Source organism: Furipterus horrens, unplaced genomic scaffold, assembly GCF_987537825.1.
Source record: "Furipterus horrens unplaced genomic scaffold, mFurHor1.1.pri manual_scaffold_17, whole genome shotgun sequence".
NCBI lineage: Eukaryota > Metazoa > Chordata > Mammalia > Chiroptera > Furipteridae > Furipterus > Furipterus horrens.
The window spans coordinates 11,402,105-11,423,790 of NW_028327187.1; the positions used below are offsets into that span (position 1 = coordinate 11,402,105).

The 21,686-nt window shown below is 53.0% G+C and overlaps 1 protein-coding gene across 8 annotated transcripts; it reads right to left on the minus strand.

Annotated features, from left to right (window-relative positions):
* Positions 1–3,692: 3,692 nt before the first annotated feature.
* On the minus strand, positions 3,693–20,021 carry ZMYM3 (zinc finger MYM-type containing 3). 8 transcript variants are annotated; one of them, XM_090265146.1, is made up of 25 exons: positions 17,603–17,884; positions 16,023–16,708; positions 14,981–15,024; positions 14,593–14,665; positions 13,899–14,193; positions 13,526–13,703; positions 12,951–13,169; positions 12,510–12,660; positions 12,144–12,259; positions 11,893–11,979; positions 11,611–11,761; positions 11,196–11,368; positions 10,837–11,002; positions 10,140–10,237; positions 9,896–10,058; positions 9,559–9,671; positions 9,276–9,450; positions 8,946–9,092; positions 8,376–8,479; positions 7,867–8,035; positions 7,404–7,555; positions 6,668–6,782; positions 5,800–6,054; positions 4,876–4,993; positions 3,693–4,775 (listed from the first exon to the last, which is right to left on the minus strand). In XM_090265146.1, the coding sequence occupies exons 2-25, from the start codon at positions 16,687–16,689 to the stop codon at positions 4,583–4,585; spliced, it is 4,122 nt and encodes a 1,373-aa protein (XP_090121272.1). In that variant the 5' UTR covers positions 16,690–16,708; positions 17,603–17,884; the 3' UTR covers positions 3,693–4,582. The 8 variants fall into 8 exon arrangements, with proteins under 8 accessions (XP_090121272.1, XP_090121273.1, XP_090121271.1 ...); XM_090265147.1 differs by lacking the exon at positions 17,603–17,884 and adding an exon at positions 17,472–17,593 and having other exon boundaries at positions 14,593–14,659; XM_090265145.1 differs by lacking the exon at positions 17,603–17,884 and adding an exon at positions 17,472–17,593.
* Positions 20,022–21,686: the final 1,665 nt, after the last annotated feature.

The window sequence follows — 21,686 nt, forward strand, 5'->3', positions numbered from 1 at the left end:
GAGGCTTGGAGGGTAGGGGTTCTGAATAACGGTCTCTCCCCATCTGCCCTGCACTCCCCAAATTGCCTTGCTTCATGAGGATGGACAATTTCTAGATCCTGCTCCAGGCAGAGATCTCCAGAGATGCCCTTTCGCTTGCAGGCTGACCTGCCCTGTGTGAGCGCAGGGCAGCTCCTTCCTCAACTTTCACCAACTTGCCAAGGCATGCCTGGTTTTCCAGTCATAGCCCTCTCCCCCCTGTCCCTCCCCCCACCTTGCCTTGAAGGGACAAAGCCTTTCATTCCACAATTAGAGATAAAAGTCTTGAAATGCAGATGCCTTGGAGAATTCATGCCAACTAAAACGCATTCCCACTAAAATATAATCAGCAAGCCGCTGCCCAAATCTTTCTCTTCAGCACATTGTGTGCCCTCCTTCAGGCCCGGCTGATAATGTGGACAATAAAAGCTAATGTTTGGTTTTTGTTTTTGAAATTGTTGACACTATTACAGATGTCTCCATTTCTTCCCCCTTTGCCTGCCTCCACCCAGCCCCACTCTCCCTTTCCTGTGGCCATCACCGCACTGTTGTCTGCATCTGTGGGTTCTGCATATATGTTCTTTGGCTGATCCTTCACCTTCTTTCATCCAGTGCCCCCTCCCCTCTCCTCTGACAACTGTCTGTTCCATGTGTCCGTGCCTCTGTTTCCATTTTGTTCCTCAGTGAATTTTGTTCGTTAGATTCCACATGTAAGTCAGATCATAGGGCAATTAAGCACTGGCTGTGTGCTGGGCACTGCGCTAACCAGTAGCTCCCTTAATCCTCACCACTGGTTGAGGTAAGCACCATGATTTGTCCCCGTTTATAGATGAGGAAACTGAGGGCCACATAGGTTAAGTAACTTGCCCAGGCCACACAACTAGGAAAGAAAGGGCTGAGCCAGGAAATGAGCTCATGTCTGTTAGATGCCGAAGGCAAAGCGCGGAATAGTTCTGCTCCCCTGCATCCCTGTTACTGGCCTCCTGGATTTCCTCAGCACCCGGTTCTCCTCCACCTCACCCAGACATGCTAGAGTCACCTTGAAACATGAAGCATAGCCCTGGCTGGTGTGGCTCAGTCTCTTGGCGAGGACTGAGGGCTTCCCCAGGATGCTGGACTTTTGTTGCTAAAACTAGGAAGGTCCTGGGCCAACCGAGATGGTCGGTCCCCCTAGCGGAGTTTGCCATGGCATTCAAAGCCTTTTACAACCTGATCCCTATTTTCCCAGCAACACCTCTTGCCACTGCTCACCCTTTTCCCTGCACTCTCTCCACCACCTCTGCAGCCCAATCACCCTTCCCCGAAGACACTCCATGTTCCCACACCCCTCCGTGCCTTTGTGCACACTGCTCCCTGCACCTCTATTGTGCCTGACAAACTATGCCCACTTTTCACAAAAACCAAGCTCCCACGCCACCTCTGGGGTCTTGCTTTCCTGATGGAGAAGGAGTAACCATCACAATTCTACCCAGGGTCAAGACCAAGGTGAGGTGCCTTGGCTGGTGTGGCTCAGTGGATCGAATGCCGGCCTGCAAACCGAAAGGTTGCTGGTTCGATTCCCAGTCAGGGCACGTGCCTGGGTTACAGACCAGGTACTTGGTTGCGGGCAGGTGAGAATGCGTGGCCCTGGCAGTGAGCACCTCCTTGCCTGTTGGCCCCTAGGCTCTTTGACTGCCCTGTCCTTGTCCCAGCCCTGGTCCTCCCTATCAGACTAGGGACTTCTCAAGAGCAGACTCCAAGTTCTTACTCATCTTTATATCCCCAGTAACTAGCACATGGCAGGGCACGGGCTAGAAATCTAGTTGAACAAATGACATCAGAAGCTTCTCTGTTCCAGCAGGGGGAGGAGCTAGGAGAGCCAGGTGGGTTTGCGCCCTGTTGAGGACAGGAGAGGGAGAAGGCAAATTTCATAGCCCTCATCTTGGCCTGGGGTATGAAGACAGCTTGTCATCGGGCCGTTCTGCCTTGGGCATCTGGCAGCTGTGGGGCTTCTCCCACTTCTCTGGTCTCTCCCTCTCACTTCTTTTCTCTGGTTAACTGGAGATATTCTCCAAGGCACCATTTATTTTGGTCCTCTTCTCCCTTCATTCTATTCCCCCCTCAGTGATCTTGTCCACTTCCAGAGCTTCAACTAGGAGCTTTCTGCAGGTGACTTCTAAATTGACACCTCATGCATTATGCTAAGTGAAATAAGTCAGAAACAGACAAATACTGTGTGATCTTATATGTGCAGTCTAAAGAAGCTGAACTCATGAAACAGAGAGTAAAATGATGGTTTCCAGAAGCTGCGGGGATATAGATTAAATCCAGAGATGTTGATCAAAGGGTACAAACTTCCAGTTATAAGATGAATAAGTTCTGGGGACTTAATGAACACCACGGTGACTATAGTTAACAATACAGTATTATATACTGGAAAGTTGCTAAGAAAGTAGATCTACAATGTTCTCACTGCAAAAAGAAAAGGCAATTACATGATAGGAGGATGGGGGTGTTAGCCAATGCCACTGGATGGTCATCGTTTTGCCACATGTGTGTCAAATCAAGTCAACATGGTGTACACTTTGAATGTGGGCAGTGTTATATTTCAATGTTATCTCAACAAAGCTGAAAAAAAATGTCTGAAACTCATCTGAATCCATTCTCTTTTCCTTCTGTACCCCCACAGCCCCATTGAAGAAGCCCCCATAAGTCTCAGTCACACTCTTTTCACTGATCTCCTGGCCTTCAGAACTGCTTCCACCCCCACCCATCATATTGTTCTAGGGATCTCCTCCCTAAAGCAACAGATTTGATCCTGGATTCTGTAATTAATTCCCTGGCTGGAAAATCTCAGCCTTTGACTGTGCTGATCCCCAACTCCTCCCACTTACTCTTTGAGGCCCAGGTCAAACACCACCTCCCTGTAATCTTAAAATGAGTTCCTTATCCTCTGCTCTCCTACAGCACTAGATAATTTCTTCCTGCATCTTACAACTATGCACCAGTCTGTCCTCGCTGTAGCCTGGGAACCTGCTGGGGACGGTTTCATGGTCTAATTAATCTTTGTCTTCTCTGAATCTAGGTCCTTAAACATAGTAGGTCCTGAAGAGATAGCTGTGGAATATTTTTTCCCTTAGCTGTCTGGAAACGTGTTATAAAAAGGATCATATTCCTAGTGGATTCCTTCAGCGAGGTAGGTAAAAAATGACTCTCAAACAGAGGTGGGACACTTCACTTCTTCATGCCTTCAGAGATCCAAAGCTGCCTGGGATGGCTCCTACGTATCCCCCACCCCTCCAAACACTGCTCTGCCTCCCCCAGGAAAGGCAAAAGACAATTTTTAACTCTTTATTTGAAACAAACAATTCCAGAGACAGGTTAGTCGTGACAACAGTTTCTCACTACAACACACGGCGGGCATGGCTCACTGAAGGGATAGGCCAGGCACCTCAGAACAATATATACATTTTAAACAGTGGCTAAACTGGTGACAGTTATAAAAACACAAAAAGGAGGCCGGGGAACAGCAAAGCCAACAGGAAAAGAACCAGGCACCCCCTTTGCCAGACGCTAACAGTTCTCTGAAACTACAAAGGCAAAATGGAGAAGAGAAAATAGATGTAGGTAGTGGGGACAGGCAGGGCCCAAGTCCACAGCTCCCCTCTCTCCTCAAACCACAGGTTCTAACCCCATAGACTTAGCCTGACTCTGATGGTGCAAGAACAAGAGTGGGGAACCCAGCCCCAGCCCAAGTCAGAAGGTAGTTTTTGCCTTGGGAACTGTGTCCATTGAACTAAAGGGAGGCGGTTACAGAAGGGGGCTAAGCATGTTGACACATGGCTCATGCCAACCTAAGATGGCAGAGAGACAAACACAAAAACCAAGGGGACAAAAGTCTGTTCCCCATACTTAAGTCATTCTCTGCCTTTGAAAAAAAGAAAGCATGTGGAAGTTAAATGGCAGCACCAAGGGTTGGTGCTTGCAGGGCTGGAGAGGGGGAACGAGGAGGCCAGGGGGTTCCAACAACCAGTTATCTCACGGGAGGGGAAGAGTGTCTCAGCTCTGTATTTTAGGTAAATGGTCCCCCTCGTTACTTTCTGAGTTTCTTTCACGTCTCTCTTACAAGCCCCTTTAGTGTGGTACTGGGGAGGAGTAGAGAAGGGAGTGGGCACAGGGCAGAGAAGGCAGCTGGGTTCTTCCCTTGGCCAAACCTAGGAACAAGGGGCTTTACCTATGTGGGATGGGCCAGGAAACCCAAAGCCAACAGGATCACCAGAGCTATTAACACTCCATCCAGAGTCTGGCCCCAGGAGAAGGGGTTTACTCTGAAGCATAAAGAAAACGGCCTCGCTGGTTTTTGCCTATCATTGGGAGTCCAGCCCCCAAGTACAGACGACTGGGGCCCCGTGGTTGTCAAGTGGTATGAAAGAAGGTAGAAGCCAGGGGTTCCTAGGGAAGGCAGGGAATGGATGAGTAGAAAAGGGCAGTCGTGGCCCTTCAGAATGAGTAGCATTGGTTCCTGGGCCAGTCACTCTGGGGACGTGGTCACAGGCCAGACATTGGTGTGATAAGATGGATATGTTCAGTCCAGGTCCTCATCCCCGGTACGCCCCAGCTCCTCATAGATCTCACGCACAGCCAGAATGCGATTGAGCATGCTCTCCAACATGCTTCGATCCATGGGGATCACGGAGTACCAGAGAGGCGACTCGGCAATGCAAGACCGCTCGGGTTGCAAGTAGAAGACATCGTTGCGAGTCCGGAGGCTTTCAGGGCTGCAATGGTGGTGGTGGTGGGGGAACAGATCAGTACCGGGTCACAGCAGATCCCTTGGATCCCCCTGCTCATGCCATCCCTGCACATGGGCCAACTCACCATTTTGACAGATAGAACTCATAGAACTTGACCGGGCAGCGGAGGGGATTCATGCGGTTCTCACGCTGCTCTAAGATCGGGGCTTCGTCTTCTCTCTTCCGTTTTCCAGGACCCATGTCTGTAGAGGAGGCAAATGAGCCAAACTAGCTAAAAGCAATCTCAACAAACCACTGAATGCACAGTCCAGGGCGCAGTGGGAAGGCCTCAGGACACACAATACAGACTCACAAAGGAATAAAGGCAGCGGAAGAGCCACCCAGTCTCCCCACACCAACCAAACTGCAGGGCTGTTGCTCTGCTCACCGCCCCCACCTCCGTTCACACGGTTCAAGCCTTGCTTTACAGTCTTCCCCAAGTTGATTTGCTGGAGAAGTGATCTCAGAAGTTGTCCACACAAACCGACAGAACAGGCCCTGGTGCAATGCTGGGCTTGCCTTCTGGGACAGAGAAACCACATGGCCCCAAACCCCCAGGACACTAATCCAGGTAGAGGCTCAGGTCCAGAGAAGGGGTCCTGGGAACTGCACTCCAGTGGGTCAGGCTTTCAGGGCCGGACCAGAAACCGAGGTGCAGTTCCTGTTACGCCCAACAGCAAAGATCCTTGGAAAGACTGTCCTTCACCCTGTCAGCAATCTCCCACAGCCTGTCACATGCCCAACAGCTTCCCACCTGTCCACTCCCTGCCCCCCCAAAAGTAGGCCAAGTAAGTCAAGTGCCTTGAAATGAGGAAAGGCGGGAAGCAGACAGCTCAGTGACCCTCCCTATTTATGCAACGGCCACTGCCTGTCAGATTGAAACACCAGTCATTTTTATATGTTCTGTAAACACAGGAATGGAAGGACAGGAAAGGTAGTGACAAAGAGCCAAACTGGCAGTCAAGGTGTGGCACGGGAGAGGAGCGCAGAGGAGGGGGTAGCCTCATACCTCGCCCTTTCCTCTGGCGGACAGGGGCGTAGTAGCGGATGCTGACCACCTTGGTGGTGCCCCGAGGCGTGGTACACTTGCGGGACTGTCGCACCACGTTGGTGAACGAGAGCTGCATGTGTTCCTCAGCTGTCTGCAGCCCAAAAAACTTAGTGTTGAAGAACATAAGGGTGTTGAGCAGGACAAAGGGGGAGTAGACGCCCAGCTGCTTGCACTCCCAAAGGTGCTCTTCCTCCACACGGGAGAACACGGTGTCTGCAATGGTGAAGCAGGAAAGGCTGGTCAGGAGCGAGCCCCTCCCCAAGCCTGGCCACCTCTTTTATTATTATTACTATTTTTAGTATTGTTATTATTATTTAATGCTTATTTCAGCCTTATTCCCAAGCCTGGCCACTTCTGATCCCAGATGTCCCCCCCAGCCCCCATCAGCATCTCCATTCAGTAAGTGACCATTGTGTATGAAACCCCAGCAGCTGCTACATTACACAGCAGGACTGGATGGGGTTTTTTTTAAATATAGTTACCACCTGCATTTAGAGCTTCTCTCAACACCCTCAGGTTACAGGCAGGTAGGTGTGAACTTTGAGGAGTCCCGCAACTTCTTTTTTTTCAATTACCACCGAAATTCAAGCCAACTTTTGTGGTTCCAGAAATAGTTGTTCAGATCTAAGTCTTGATTCCCCTTCCTCGTGTTCAAGGTCGAGAGCTCCACACCCTCTGGCTCTAAACCTTGAGGCACCCAGATACATGTCCCTGCCCTCAGACCCTCTGTGAAGAGTGGCCGGTCCAACCCGCCCAGGACTCTCGGGATGGTGTATCTGAAGAATGGAGGAAAGGGTGTAGGGGTTGCCAAGTCCCTGTGCCTTACTGTTGGGGAGGAGTGTGGGCTGCCAGGTACTCAGAGATTTGTTGAGTTCTTGAACAAAAGTCAGGTAGTAAAGGTCCGTGAAAATGTTCACCATTCGATTATTTTCTAGCAAGTACTGGAGGAATAAAAAAAAGACACACATAAAGCTAGACTCTAGGCCCTCGAGGGGGGAAAAAAAAAAAAAAAAGGAGACTGATTTCAAAGGCCCCAGGCACAGCCACCTTGACAATTAGGAGATGGGGGAAATAGCTGCCTGATTACATGACCCGGAGTGCTTTTCGCCAGGTACACCTGCCACTGTAAGGTACCAAGGCCCTGCTGGAAGGGGAGGAAGCTTGGAGGAAATGCGTCACAGCAGGTTCTGCACAAGCCCAGAGCCCTTGCCAGGTAATGACGCATGGCTGACCTTTCCCAGTAGGAACGACATGTTACACGCAAGAAGCCCAGCTCTCCCCACCCCTCCCTGCCTGGAACAGGTTTGAGGATTACTGAGGAGACCCAGAAAGAAAGAGCAATGAAGACTGCTCCTTGGCCGCCGATCCTGGAACACAGCTTTGATTTTAGAGGAGTCCTGACATAAGTTGTCCTGCCTAGAGGAGGAGACAACAGGCTGCCTGCTCAGGGTAGCACATGAAGTGAGGAACAGGGCGTTGGACAGAATCATTTCTGGTGGGACCCTGCCTGCTACAAAGCTGTGTTCACAGTGACTGCAAGTGAGGGTGTATGCAAGGGGTACCTGTTGGATGCCGAGACACAGATAGTAGATACTGTCAGGTTCATATCGTTCACCATTGGGCCGAGTGATTTCTCTCACAAACTGGGCCAGACCGTAGTTGAGCTCAGCAGCTGAGCACGCCAGAATATCTTCTTTGATACGCATGGGTTTGGCTGCAGGGATACGTAGTGGAGGTGCACAGGGTTACGGACACTTCGCACAGAGTTTCCCACAGCTCTACCGCTAACTCCTTCGGGCCTGAGTCACATCCCGCTCCAGAACACACCGCCCACTGATGGCCAAAGGAGCCCTACAAGCCTCGAAACCTAGTGGGCCCTGGCCCTTATGCTGCAACTCCTCCCCATGTTCACGGGACACTCTTAAGTGATCACAGCCTTATCACTCCCAGACATCTTCAGCTGAATCACAGCTTGGCCCCTTCCCCTCGTCCCCTGCCCCAGCCCTTCCTTCCCTGGGTACATACGGCCAAAGCGCAGCTCGTCCCCCTTGCTGGTTTCCCCATTGGCGTATTTCGATTGCACCCAGCACTTCCAAGCATTGACACCGTATGAATAGTTGAGTCCAGTACAGCTTGGCTGGCTGCTCATGGAGTCCCGGGAACAGCTCTCCGAAAGCACCAGCCGCTTTTGACCCTGGAGGGGAAAAGAAATTGGGGGGTGGTGGGTAGAGGAGGTAAAGCCAGGAGCACCGCGGAAACAAGTCAGGACAGTGTTATCACCAGGGCAGTGGAGGACTGGTGTCAGAACACAGCAAGCTTCCATAGCACAGAGCCCCAGGAACAGCGCTGGTGACTTTGGGAACCGGGGAGAGAACAAAGTTGCGCTGTTATCTTCATACTCACGGAGATGGAGAAAGGAGGTCGGTCAGGGAAGGTCAAATTAAAGCTGCTCACTTGGCTATGAAAGCACCCCTCCCGTCTGGGCCTTTGAGCCTCCATCCCTCTTCTGTGCATACAACAGTCCCAGCCCTCACCTTCCTCATGGTCCGGGGAAGATCTTGTTCAGTAGACACGTCCTCGGGCCCTACCAGGCCACAGTCAAAGAGGAAGTCTACACTGGGGTTAATGTCCAAAGGATCTGTTAGGGCGGAAAGGAAGCAAACCAATTTTTAAGATCTCAACCCTGTAGGCCTCCCACCCTACCCCTGCTACTTGCGCACCGGACTGGAGATGAGCCCCCCAGGCAGCTCCAACTGCGCTCAGTAAGAACCGGCAAAGCCAGAGCAAGGACGTGCTCAGAGGCACACAAATGCAAAATCTAACAACCATGAGAAAGCTCCTGTCACTACTGAGTTGCACACTCAAACGTGCTCAAAATGGTCAATTTCACGTTAGGTGTTTTACCACAATTAAAACAAAACAAGGCTCAAGTGTCAAATCGGGCACCTGCCCTGGTGTCTCTGCCACCACTGTCCCGTGAGAGCCTTTTGTCGCTGGGTCACAAGGAGCACTGTTAGAGTCATGTTCAGGGTCACCAAAAAGACTCCTTTCCTTATGGCACCAATGCCACTGTACTCAGTGGGCATGCCTCGAATACCACTCACTCTTGGGGAAGTCTGCCTCCAAGTCTTGCCCGGGCTCATCCAAGACATTGGCCATCTTGACAGCCATGGCCAGAACATCATCTCGAGCTGGCCCAAACAGGTCACAGTCTTCCAGCAGTCCCTCTGCACTCTGGTTGCTCACAAGATCTGGGAGGCAGAGAAGTTGGCTTAGTCACTGCAGCCCCTACCCAGCTCCCTCACAGGCTTTTAGGGGCCGATTCCAACAATTTTCCCATCCCACTAGGTCCCAAGGCCGCCCCTCTCCAGCCCCTTAGGCAGAGATAGACTAGTAGAACCCTGACTCCCTCATCGGCGCTGTCCAGGGCGTACCACACAAGTCAGATGAGGCCTTGTCTAACTCTTCAGCCTCTGCAATCATTTCTGCCATGGCCAGGATGTCGGCCTCCAACGGATTGGAAGGGATCTTCACCTTCAGCTCCTCAATGGTCTCCACAATCTTGTCTGTGTTCTCCAAGGTAGTGGGCAGGAACATGGGCACAGGCACCTGGAGACAGGAACCCCAGCTCAACGGCAGGACCAAAGCAGGAGGGTGAGAGCGGCAGGTGGAGAGAGTAAATGGCAGGGGCGGGTCAGCCCCAGATGCGACACTTACCGGGATAGGCATGGAGAAAGGCACCGGGACTTTCTGGCAGTACAGATGCATAGGCACTGGCACGAAGATGGGCACTGGGATGGGCAGCACGATCACCTGCGGCTTCCACTCTTCTGCCGACAAGAAAGGGGTCTTCACATGCAACCCAGGACCTGGTGCTTGCCTGTCATCCCCAATGCTCTGACACGTGCTCAAGTGTCATGAAACTGCCCTTGCATCAAAGGTGGGGAGTCACTTCTGTGATTCTAGGACAGCCATATCCATGATACCCCCCGGTCGAGCTCCTAGGCCCAGGATGGCGGAATACAGCCTGTGGTGTCTAGATGCCCTGGCTCACCTGTCTGACTCCCTTTGGATTTCATCTCCACCTTGCAGGAGACCCCTCGATTCTGCATCAGAGGCTTACACATGGCAGCTTTGTTTTTGCGCGGGGTGGCTGGGGGTGGTGTGGGGGGAGTAGGGGTGGACGCATTAGGAGCCAACCGGATCTTCACAGGGATCTGCAGACAACGGAATGTTAGTGTCACCGACTGCTAGACCCTCCTCTGGGACCCATCCTCCCTTCTGGCTTTTGCCCTGACCTTGCCCAGATTCCCATTTTCCTGGGGGGTCTTCACTGTATTGCTGTTCTCCACTTTGGTTTGAGAGGGTGTCTGGGGCTTCGACTCAGGAGTCTGACCTGTATATGGAAACAAACGAATGTTTCCCTCTGTGGTACCAGCTCTCCGTTTTTATCAGCCTGTTCCAGGTAAGCTTCCACGAAGAGGTGCATCCGATGTGAATGGGACGTCTAGTGTTTCTCCTGCTCACCACCCCCGGCCTAGTCTTCTCTAGGCCCCAGGCATAGCGGCCAAGAAGCTTCTTTGCTCGTGGCCACCACAGACAATGAAAGATTACATTTCCCCAATAACCCATCATTTGAGCCCTTCCATTGACCGGCCCACGGGAGTTTGGTAACCCCGGAGCGGCAGAGGGGCTAGGAAAACGTTCTTGAAATGACAATTATCTTCAGTCTCACTGAAGGTGGAGCTTCTGCTGACACTTCCTTCTCTCCAAAAACTAACCATAGCCCCTACGTGCCCCATCATACCTGGGTAGGTACCCATTCCCTAGCTCTGGAAACCTTTAAACAAGACTCCCCCACCCAGTACCTGCACAGTACCAGGCGCTCAGGCCAGGGATGAAATGAAAGCAAGAGAGGAGGAAGAGAGGGGCTGAGCCCAGGATTGGAGGGTCCAGGCCAATTCTAACAGAGCACGCGCCCTGCCCGGGACTCACTGTTCAGGAGGCTCTCGGGCCCGCTCTGGGTGTCCAGGTTGGGTTGGTTCTGCTGGCTATAGAAGCGCAGCAGACACTGTTGGTTACAGAAATGACGGATCTGCCCGCGCCAGTGGATTGTCTCCAGCAGCTTCCCCTGGCGTTTGCAGGCATGGCACCGGGCAGCCTGTGGGCATCGACAGGACAGTCAGACCTGCCTCGGAAAAGCACACTGGGCCCTTTGCCCCGGGATAAGCCACGATGACCCCTCTTCGGGGCTGGGCCAGCTGGAGCCCCCTCCCTGAGATTGGCCCACACCCAATCTCGGTACAACAGCTTGAGTTCCCTGCCACCTTCTCCACTCTTTCTGCCCCTCTTACCTTGCAGTACCACAGTAGGTACTTGCTCTTACAGTCCTCGCTGCAGAAGTCCCAGGTGCTGCCATCCAGCTGCTCGGTGACTCCGCGCTGGCAGGTCTGGGAGCAGTAAGTACAAGTGATACAGCACAATCCCAGCTTCTTAGTGAAGTCCTGTTTGTACAGCAGCACACAGCCTGGAAAGAGTGAAGAGACACAGAGATCTGCATTGGCCACGAGACTCCCACATTTTCAAGGCGGTGTGCCTGAAACCTCTCTCCCACAGCCCCTGGGGCTCAAAACCCTAGGAGGGACAGGGACAGAGCATCCTGAGGCGAAGGCCCCTGCCCAGGGGACCAACTCCCGAGCCCTCTTCCTTTGTCTGCCATTCTCCCCGCGGTGAGGTCCAGCGCCTCCGGCCCCTTCCCCATTTCCTTACCTTCGCTGCAGAAGCTCTTCTCCACCCCGCTGAATCGGAGCTTCTCATGCAGCAGTTTCTCCTGCCGGCAGTGCTCACACTGGGACACCACACCCCGAAGCCGCTTGAAGTCCTCGCAGCAATCCCGGCAGCAGAACTGGAACACCTGATTCTGGGATGGGGTCACAGGGTGGGGAGGAGAGTGCTATGACTTCTGGGCCTGGCGAGAGCCAAACACAAGGACCCCTTCAGACAGCTGTCTGGTCACGTGGCAATATGTGGGCGGGGGGGGGGGGGTCTTACCTGCCAGTCCAAGACCTCAGGCTTGCCACTGAAGAGGCTGTGGCAGTAGTGACAGTTCAGGTGAATACCCCCCTCAGGGTTTGTGCGCTGGAGGGAAGGAAGACAAGTAAGGGAGGGGCAAGAGGTGTGTGATGGTGCTGGTGGGGAGGGGAAGTCAGGCTTGTTCTTGGCTCTGCCCGGGCCTATCTACCCCAGTTCTCATCCCCTCTCTATGGCCACACCCTTTATCCCTGGTCCAGGGTCTGAAGTACCTGGAACTTGCTCCAGCAGCTGGGGCTGCAGAATTGGTAGACCGTGCGATCAACCTTGTTGTAGTAACAGGGGTCAGAGAGGCTGCGGCGGCAGAAGCTGCAGGGTCGGGGAGGGCCTGGGGCATAGAGAGAAAGGGAGAGAGAGAAAGAGAAAGAGAGAGAGAGAGAGAGAAAGAAAGAGAGAGAGGGAGAGAGAGAGTGCACACAGAAAGTGTAAGGCAGTGCAGAGATGGAACAGGAAATCCACGGGAAGATGTGGTTGGGGCTGAGGTCAGGCAGCAGGGGTTACTTTAAAAGAGGGGAGTATGGGGAGGTGGGTAGAAGGAAGGCCAGCAGGGGTCTCAGAGAAGAGGGCTTTGCACCTACCAGTGAGCCCTGCCTGCTTCACTTTGTAAGAGGTGGTACAGCAGAGGGAACAGAACAAGCTCGTCTTGCCATTACGATCCACATGTGATAGCATCTCAAAGTTCTTACACAGGGTCTTGCACCAGACACAGGGGTACACACGTGTGTTTTTCTGTGAGGATGGGGAAGGAGAGGCTGAGGCGGGATTTGTCCCTTCACCTTTATTTTTTAACTTTTTAAAACATGAAATATTGCAAGCATACAAAAAAAGCATAATGATGATATAACAAAGACCTGTGTATCCACCAGCCAGCTTCAAAAAATAAAACATAACAGATACAATTGAAGCCCCTTTATTTGTTTTATTCCTCCCAGCCCTCGACCCGTTGGGCACCTTTATTTATCACCCAAGAACCGCACCCCCGTCCACAGCCCTCTAACGCACTACTCCCTCGGCCCCACCTTCTTGTATGCCCCCAAGCAGGTTGTGTTGCAGAACCGCTTTTGTTGGCCCTCATGGAAGAGGAGCTCGGGGCCAGGGCTGCCGGTCTTGGTGTAGATGTAGGCCCCACACTGGTCACAGCAGTTGGTTTTCAGTCCCTTGTTGGCCCGGAATTTGGAGAAGCAAGTATCGCTGCAGAGCCGGTGCACCACGCTGCCATTGCTCACCTCGTGCTGGACCTGCCACACACACACACACACACCCTGAGCTCAGGCCGGACCACCGCCACCCACCCCAGCACAAGGACAGCCCACCCCACCTCACCCTAGACCTTCACAGCAGACATTGTGCCCAGGGACCCCCCAACCTGCATATCAGGCTGCCGGCTTGCTGGTGAGGTCCTGGGAGGCAAGGAAGGCCAGCTGCACACATCCTGGAGGCGCTCTAACCTTGAATACACTCCCTCGCGATGGCTGCCTTCCCCCGCCCCCCAACTCCCCTCCTCCACAGGGCCTGGCCCCTGCAGCCCCAGGATTGCAGGGGCAGGTCAGGGCTGGCCAGGCTCTGTAAACCAGCGCCCTTCGAGCGTCCTCACCTCTCCGGTCTTCTGGCATATGCTGCAGCGAGTGGCATCGGCAGGGTCCCCAGCCTGGGGGATTGGGCGCTGCTGCTGAGCCTCATACAGAGAGAGGCAGACAGACGTGCAGAACTCGTGGAAAGAGCCTCCTGAGCCGGTCTGCGCCACAACCAGGTCCTTGGTGTTCCAGATTTCCCTGCAAGTGGGAACAGGTTTGGAACATCACTCATTCCATCCGCTTCCACCCCTTCTCTGGGATCAATGTCCACAGAGCCAAATGCTCTCCGACCCCCTCCCCAAACTGCCTCTGTCTCCCAGCACAGTCTCTGCCTCGCCCCGCACTCCTGGCCTGACGCCTGCCCACCCCCCACCCCCCAGCACGCCCACGTACTTCTTGCAGAAGGTACAGGTCTTCTTGCCCGAGGGCTTCTTGGAGAAGGTGGTGAGACAGGACGAGGAGCAGAAGAGCTGAGGCAGCCCCTTGCGCTGGTAGGCCGTCTGCCCCTTCTGTAGCGGCGTCCGGCAATGCGCGCAGGTCATCTTGGTGCCCGCGGATGAGCGCCCCGCCCTCTGGGCCACGCTGGAGCGCAGGGACATGCGAGGGGAGCGCCGGGGCCGGAAGGGCACAAAGTCCTCATCGTTGGGGTCATCTACCATGGCGTCAGAGTCCTCATCTGACACTGGAACTGAGGAGGGGGAGGGAGGGGCCATGAGGAAAGGCGCCCCCTAGACCAGGTCTGCCAGCCATCCCCAGACCAACAGGTAGCTCTGCTGCTCCTGGGGTCCTCCTTAGCTCTTATCTTTACTCCCCACCCCCACCACACCACACCGGTGTCTTAGGTCACTGGTGTCACTCTCCCTGAGGGAGAGCTCTAAGTGGGGAGATTCTTCAGGACAGGGATGGCACAGCTGAAACAGGAAACTCCATTCTCACTGCTCTTGTTTTCAATCTCCCCCACTGCCCCTGGTTCCCATGCCAACCCAGAGCAGAAACAGGCACGTCACTCTCTGCATGGAGCCAGGAGATGCATGACGGCCACTTCCCACTCATCCCCCTGGGTCACACTTCCTCAAGTCCTACTCACTGCTCTCAGTGGAATCCACAACCTCAGGTTTTGGAGGTTCTACTCTTCTAACGCGCTCGCTTCTCTTCTGCACCTTGGAAACATGGGGAGGGAAGGAAAGCTGACACCAGGGGCAGGCTAAAGGGCCAGCTGCACTAGCAGGGCGTTTAGGAGGGTATGGTGGGGGGCAGGGAGAGTAGGGACCCTAGGCCCAGCCCGCAGGAGGAGGGGAGAAAAGGAGGCTGGACTTCGCCTTAAGAAGCAGGAGAGACACAAGAGCTCCCTCCCTCCTCCTAGCCCTCCTCACACACACCCTCCACAGAACAACATCTGGGAGGGAAAATGAAGGGTCTGTCCTCCCCAGCGCTATAGGGGGAAGCAGACTCCTTGCAATCCCCTCCCCCCTCACCCTCTCAGGCGGCTTCTCACTCGCTTTCCCCATCAGGCCATCTCCTGCAAAGGAAGCAGAAAGCAGCCTGAATCTTCAGCCTGCCCTCACACCCCCTCCCTGGCCCAGCCTCCGTCACTATTCCTGGGGAAGCACTTACTCAAAACTGAAAGGGGAAAACTCGAGTGCCTGTGGCTTCTTGGGGCCCCTCTCAGGGTTACCTCAAGCTCTGTACCAAGGGGAGGCTGGTGGTGCAGCTACTCTCCAAGGGGAAACAAAATTCCTACCCTTCCCACCAGTTTTCTGTCCCAGTCGCTGGGAGCTGAGGACACGCAGGTGACATACCTTTCATTGAGACTGTCTAGCTTCCCAACAAAAACTAATGCAACCCCCAAAGGTAGGTAGCAACGGGAGAAGGCAAGTCCCCTGGGCTCAGGTGGTTATGTAAGCACTAAGACCCTGGCCACAGCCTGGCAGAGGCACACCACTAGGCAGAACCGGGGTGGGGGTGGGGGGTGGATGAGAGCCCCTCCAAGTCTAGGCTGGCCCTCCCCATTCAGACTCAATCCCAGGCCCTGCATTGCTACCATTCCCACGATTCATGATGCTGTTGCTTGTTGCTGGCTCCAGAACCTGGTCATCATCGTTCATCAAGCCCAGAATCCCCACTCTCATTTGAAACAAAATAGCAGCTGGAAAGATCTTAGAACCAAGAAGCCTAGAGTCCTCCCCAAATCCTGCAGGAACGACTTCCTACCAAACACTCCCTGGGGTTTTAAAAAAAAGGGGGGGAGGGAACCTCTCCCACTAAATCTCCTAACCTACCCCCTGAAATCTCACCATTTCTCCCCCACAGCAGCTAAGCTTCCCCGACCCCTACCTGCCTTCAGCTTCTTCACCACCTCTTCTGCCTTCTAAACCCCCAACTCCTTCTCCAAACACATCCTTCCTGTCTCTCCGCCCTCATCCTCTTCCCCGACTTCTTCCCCAAATGCACACAGCAGCCCCTCCTTACCCGCACCTTCTCTCCAGCTTTCCTTCTCCAGCTGAGTACGCAACCTACCTGGTAAGGACGGGTGTGCAGGGGGGCTACGGCCCCCAGGTTTGGTCTGAGAACTGTTGATTCCATCCCCCAGAGTCTCACCCACTGAAGGGCTGGGGGGGCCATTTGGGCTCTGTGGCTGCCCTTGGGGAAGCTCCTCCTCCTGCCCAGAGGAGCCCCTTCTCCCTGTAGCTATGGAGGTGGTTTCCTCCTCTTCAATATGTGGGGACTGAAGGGTTATTGGAGAATCTGGAGCCAAAGGTTCTAGTAGCCCCTCAGGTGGAGAGGAATTTGCCCCAGTCCCTGGGTCACGAGGCACCACCTCAGGGGTCTGGCTTCCTGGTCCAGCTACTAGGGTCTGATCTCCTGCGTCCCATGCAAGGGTCTCCTCAGGACTATGGTCCACCTCTGGAGGGGACGGGGCTTTATAGAGCAGCCCCCCCAGCCCCAGCAGCTCAGTGGCTCCATCCAGGACTCCAGGGTCTTTTTCCAGGCCAGCAGGGGTATCAAGCAGGTCCAGGGCTCCTGAGGACGGAGAAGGGCCAGGGGGGACCCATCCTCGAGTTGGGGCAGTCTGGGATTCCAGTAGGTCCTCTCCAAACTCCATGTCTACTGGAAGGTCTCCAGCCAGGGGCTTCTCTGGCAGGGTCAATGGGTCAAACGGACTGGGGAAATCACTGGGGTCCATGAGGATGGCTGGATATGGGCTGTAGATTAGGGGTAAAAGAAGGGGCAGAAGAGGTGGTCTTCACCAGAATCCCTTCTTTATAGGTTCTGGGACACACCCCATAATCCACTTGGGTTTCTCACGAACAGCCCCCACCGCAAACGACAAGCACTTCCACAGGCTTTGGTCCAAACGACCACTCCCCCCCCCCTTCACCACAAACAGCGCCCCCTGTGGGGAGAGGCTTCCCCCCCTGGCCCTGCGCCCACACTCACCCGGCACTCGTGGGCTCTACCCACCCGCCTGCCCCCGCCACCCCACTGCAACTCCTACTTTCCCTCCCTCCTTACCTTTCGGCCCCCCCAACTCGGGCTCAACGCCCCATTAGAGTCTCCTAGAACCTTTGCCACTTAGTAGCTTTTCTCGCCGCCCCCGCATATCAGTTTCCACCCCCTCCACTCGCTCTTAGAGCCCCCCCCAACTCCCCAGTCTCTACCCACCCTGTCTGGCCCCACTCACCCTCCCCGCGCTGTACGGTCCCCCTCAGCCCTTCCCTCGCCACCACAAATTGCCTTCCCTAACCCCTCCCCCCCCGTTACCTTTCAGGGTCGCCCACTTCCTCAGCCCCGTCACCCTTTCCTATTGCTCCCTCAGTTCTCCTTCTCCTGTTGCCCACCCCCCACCTTAGGCATTTACAGGAAGACATTTTGGAGCTACGAATTCTCCTCAGACCCCCCCCTCTCCCGGCTCCTGCGATATCCCGCCTGCAGGTTCGGTTCGGCTTGAAGAGGCCCGACCCCTACCTGCGGCAGGGTTAGTGTAACGGCTATAAGCCTAGAACTGCAGACAGAGACGGCCCCGCGCTCCTTCTCCACCTCCCTCCCCAGCAGCCGGGACAGGGGTCGCGGCCCCTTTAAATGGCAGCGCCGCTCACCGTGCCTAGCGTTCTGCACCAGGCGGGCGGGAGGCACCAGCAACCAACCCCATTGGCTGACTCCGGGTGGGGGCTCGCGAGACAGCGCCGGCCCCCGGCGCGAGACTCCCAGCCCAGTGGCCGCCTGGAAATTGCGGAGTGGAGTCTAGTTATTGGAGGTGGAGCTTGAGCCCCCGCCCGGGGCCCCGTTAGTTGAAGAGGAAAAGATAGGCTCTGGAGCTTTGAAGCCCGCCCCCGGGAAAGGCGGCACCCCCTTGCACCGGGGGGTCGAGTACACTAACCCACAAAAAATAGATCTACGCACCTGCTTCCCTTACCTGGCTCAAGAGTCTGCCCCCCCACCTCACACCCGTGCCCGCCCTACCTCCAGGAGCCCACTCTACCCGTGGTCCCCTCCTCTCATTCAAATGGTTCCCGGTCCCCTCCCCCTCCCCGTGTCTCTCTTCGCTTCCCACTCGTGTTCAATCCCCCGGCGTCCGCCCCCCTCAACAGTCCCTACCTACGCCATGCAGCAAGCGCCTGCCAAGATTACCCTTCCCCCAACCCCACCTCTCCGGGGCCCGCCCCCTGGGCGACTGTTGGGGTAATGAGTGACAGCAGAGGGTTGGGGGGAGGCAGGGACCCAGCCCTCACGTGCCCCTCCTCCCCTTGTCTGCAGCCTCGGGCCCCCCTAACCATTCTGAGAGTCATAGTTGTGGGATGTCTTAAGCTTACACTCCAGCCACCCAGGGCGGGTTAAATGGCCCTAGCACAGTGACAACGCCTATGCAGTAACCGTTACTGCCCGATGACTCCAAAACCAGGTCCTGCAAAGACACTCCCCCCACTCCCTCAAGGGTCTTAGGGTAAGTTCTGCGATGTTCTCCCTGAGTCTTCCTGCGGCGGCTCCCTGCGTTATCTCCTCAGTAGTTTACCTCACCAAGCCTGGCGGCTCTCCTTCGTCCTTTCTCTCTCTCTCTCTCTTTCTCTCTCTCTCCCTCTCCCTCTCTGTCTCTCTCTCCCTCCCTCTCTTTCTTTCAGTCCCGGTCGATCTCTTTCCTCATCCCCCCCACCCCTCTCCTTGGCGCGTACTCTCTCTCCGGGTCTCTTTTTGTCTTGGTCTCTGTCTCTCTGCCTCTCTTACGCACGAACGCGCAGGCGCGCGCGCGCACACCCCCGCTTCCCTCCAGGATAGTCCTTAGCATGTGGGTGTGGCTGAGGTTGAGGCTAAAGTGGGGTAGGGGGAATGGGCACCGGCATTAGGCCTGCTAGCTTTAAAATCTGTGTGCCAGGATCCATTCTCGGTCCCCATTGTAGTTTGAGCACTTTACAATCCCCGCACCCCACTTTCCTCCTCCAACACCTAAGGACTGAGGAGCATTTAGTATCTGAGATACTAGTGGAGGCTCAGGCTGGAACGGAGTCCTGCCACAGATTTCGGAACTAGAAGGTCTGGTGTGTCCAGTGCACACTCGAGCCTGCCTCTTTGCTCTGGGCCTTTCTTCCTTCCCACACTAAGCCTTTCCTAGCCTTACAGTCCTGGGAGTTTTATCCGCCCTTGTCTCACTCACTTTCCCAGAAACCTTATCCTTCCAGACTCCCCACATGGCCTTGAGGTTATCTTTGCTCTGTTCTTATGCACAGAGATAAAACCAAGAGTTTTCCCAAACTCAGCTTTCTCTTTATCTTTTTTCTTTATTTTTATTGTTGACACTACAGCAGATGTCCCCATTAGCTTTCTCTTTATCTTAAGCAGTATTCCGTGTACCTACCTATCTTCCGCCCTCTACTTAACTTCTAAGTCCCTGTTTCTCCCTTTGAGATTTCAGTTTATTCCTTCTCAGTTGAGATGCCTCTTTCATTTGTGTATTGCCTGCCCTTCTCAACACATGCTTGGATCCTTGGCCACTCTGAGTATGGAGAATGCCTGGTTTCCAGTTGAGGTGAAACATCTGAGGGGGGGGGCCTTAATGGTATGTTAATAATTCAGAGACAGCATAGTTGCATAAAACTGGCTGGGTTCTGGAGAGAGAAACCAGGATTCTAATCTCAGTTCTGCCCACTTTTTAACCAGTTGACTTTGGACAAGTCACTTGTCAAATCACCAGGTCTTAGTTTTCTCTTCTTTAGAAAGAGATGAGAAAACAACCTAAATGTCCCATCATATGGGAGCTCTGTACTTTCAGCTCATTTTTGTTGTAAACATAAAACTGCTCTAAAATATAAAGTCTGTTTAAAAAACGTAACAACACACGGAAATGCGCCTGATGCATTTTCAGAAAGGAGTTAAAATATGATACTTAGTAGGGAAATTCTATATATATGTACACATAGAAAAAGACTAGAAGGAAATAATGGAGATAATACCTCACAGGGATGCTATTAAGATTCAGTGGGCCGGAGAGGGTGGGAGGGCTCGCGGACAGGCCACCTCCTGGCGGACAGGCCACCTCCTGGCGGGCAGGTGGTGAGGCCTAGATCAAACAGCTGACTTCACCCCGCCTCCTCTTCTCCTGCCTCCAAAAAAAAAAAAGAGCCTAAGTGAGATATACACCTCTCTGACATATATAGCAAAGCAAGTGTTTAATACATACTGGTTACTATTTTCATTATAAGAGAAATATATCTGACTTCGTTGACTTCATGCATGGTCTGGGACTTCACACCCTGGAGCCCTCATATTCTTAATATGATGTTGTTTTTTGCCTTTGACTAAGCCAACAGTGCCCACAGTTCATACATTTAAGTACATATCAGTCACAAATTAAAGGCTCTAACAAAGAACGGACTGATTTTGTAAGGGAGTGTATAGGTATGAGTGTTGTCTGCCATTCACTCCTGTCTTCAGCCTTGATTTTTACAGTTACTACTTTGTGCTCATTCCCTTGTTGTTTAACATTTATAAAGCACTCCTTAAATGCTGTAACCACTACAAGGCGGGGCAAAAGTAGGTCAACGGTTTTTTGTATGGAAAATAATACCATAATTAATAAATAACAAGAATAAACTCTTTTGCATACCCGCAAATGTAAACCTATTTTGGCCCCGCCCTGTATATGACATAAAAACTCAGTCCCTGTCCTCTAGAGAACCCTTCCATTTTAATTATATATTTTCTAATTACAAAAACATAAATAAATGTTCACTGTAAAAATTTTGGAAACCATAGAAAGTCTGAAGAAGAAAACAATAATCACTTATATCCTACCTATCAGACTTGGAAATGACCATGGCTCTTTTTGATGCATATCCTTTCAGTCCTTTTTTTGCATACATATTTTACAAAATTGGAATTATCTTGTACAATATGCTCTACAACATAATTGCAGTGGTTGTATATTGTTCAAGCATTTGGATGCACCATGTTTTATTTATCTAATTACTGCTGGATGTCAAATTTTCACTTTCTCATGACAGACAAGTCTACGTATAACTTGGTCAAACAAATGGAGGCACTGTTCAGCAGCCATTGATTAGAGTAAGGGTCACTCTTTAAAACTAACTCTGGAAAGACATGGATTCTTTTTTAATTTATTTTTTCAATTACAGTTGACATTCAATATTATATTCGTTTCAGGTGCAGAGCATAGTGGTTAGACATTTATATAACTTGCAAAGTGATCCCCCTGATAAGTCTAGTACCCTCCCCCAACACCATACATAGTTATTACAATGTTATTGACGATATTCCCTGTGCTGTGTGCCTTCCATCCCTGTGACTAGAGAGTATTAAGTGAAATAACTCAGTGAAAGACAAATAGCATATATGCGAAATCTAAAACACAAAATAAACAAAACAGAAACCAACTCATAGACACAGAGAGCAAGCTGATGGTTGTCAGACAGAAGGGGGTGTTGTGGGGCTGAGTAAAAAAGATGAAGGGATTAAAAAGTACAAATTGACATGAACAGTGGTGTGAGGATTCACTGTGGGAGTGGGGGGTGGGCTGGGTGGAAGGGGGCAAAGGGGTAAAAATTGGGACAACTGTATAGCATAAAATCGACTGTGGTAATGGTTGCACATTTTCATCATTTAAAAAAGAAACCTGGCCCTGGCTGTTATGGCTCAGTAGACTGAGTGCCGGCCGGCGAACCAAAAGGTCTC

Coding starts and splice junctions, on each gene's coding strand:
- ZMYM3 (XM_090265146.1), bottom strand. CDS start 16,689: ATGGACCCCAGTGATTTCCCCAGTCCGTTTGACCCATTGACCCTGCCA. Junction 9,672..9,895: donor ATCCAAAGGGAGTCAGACAG/GTGAGCCAGGGC, acceptor TCTTGTCGGCAG/AAGAGTGGAAGCCGCAGGTG. Junction 6,783..7,403: donor TGTGTCTCGGCATCCAACAG/GTACCCCTTGCA, acceptor TTATTCCTCCAG/TACTTGCTAGAAAATAATCG.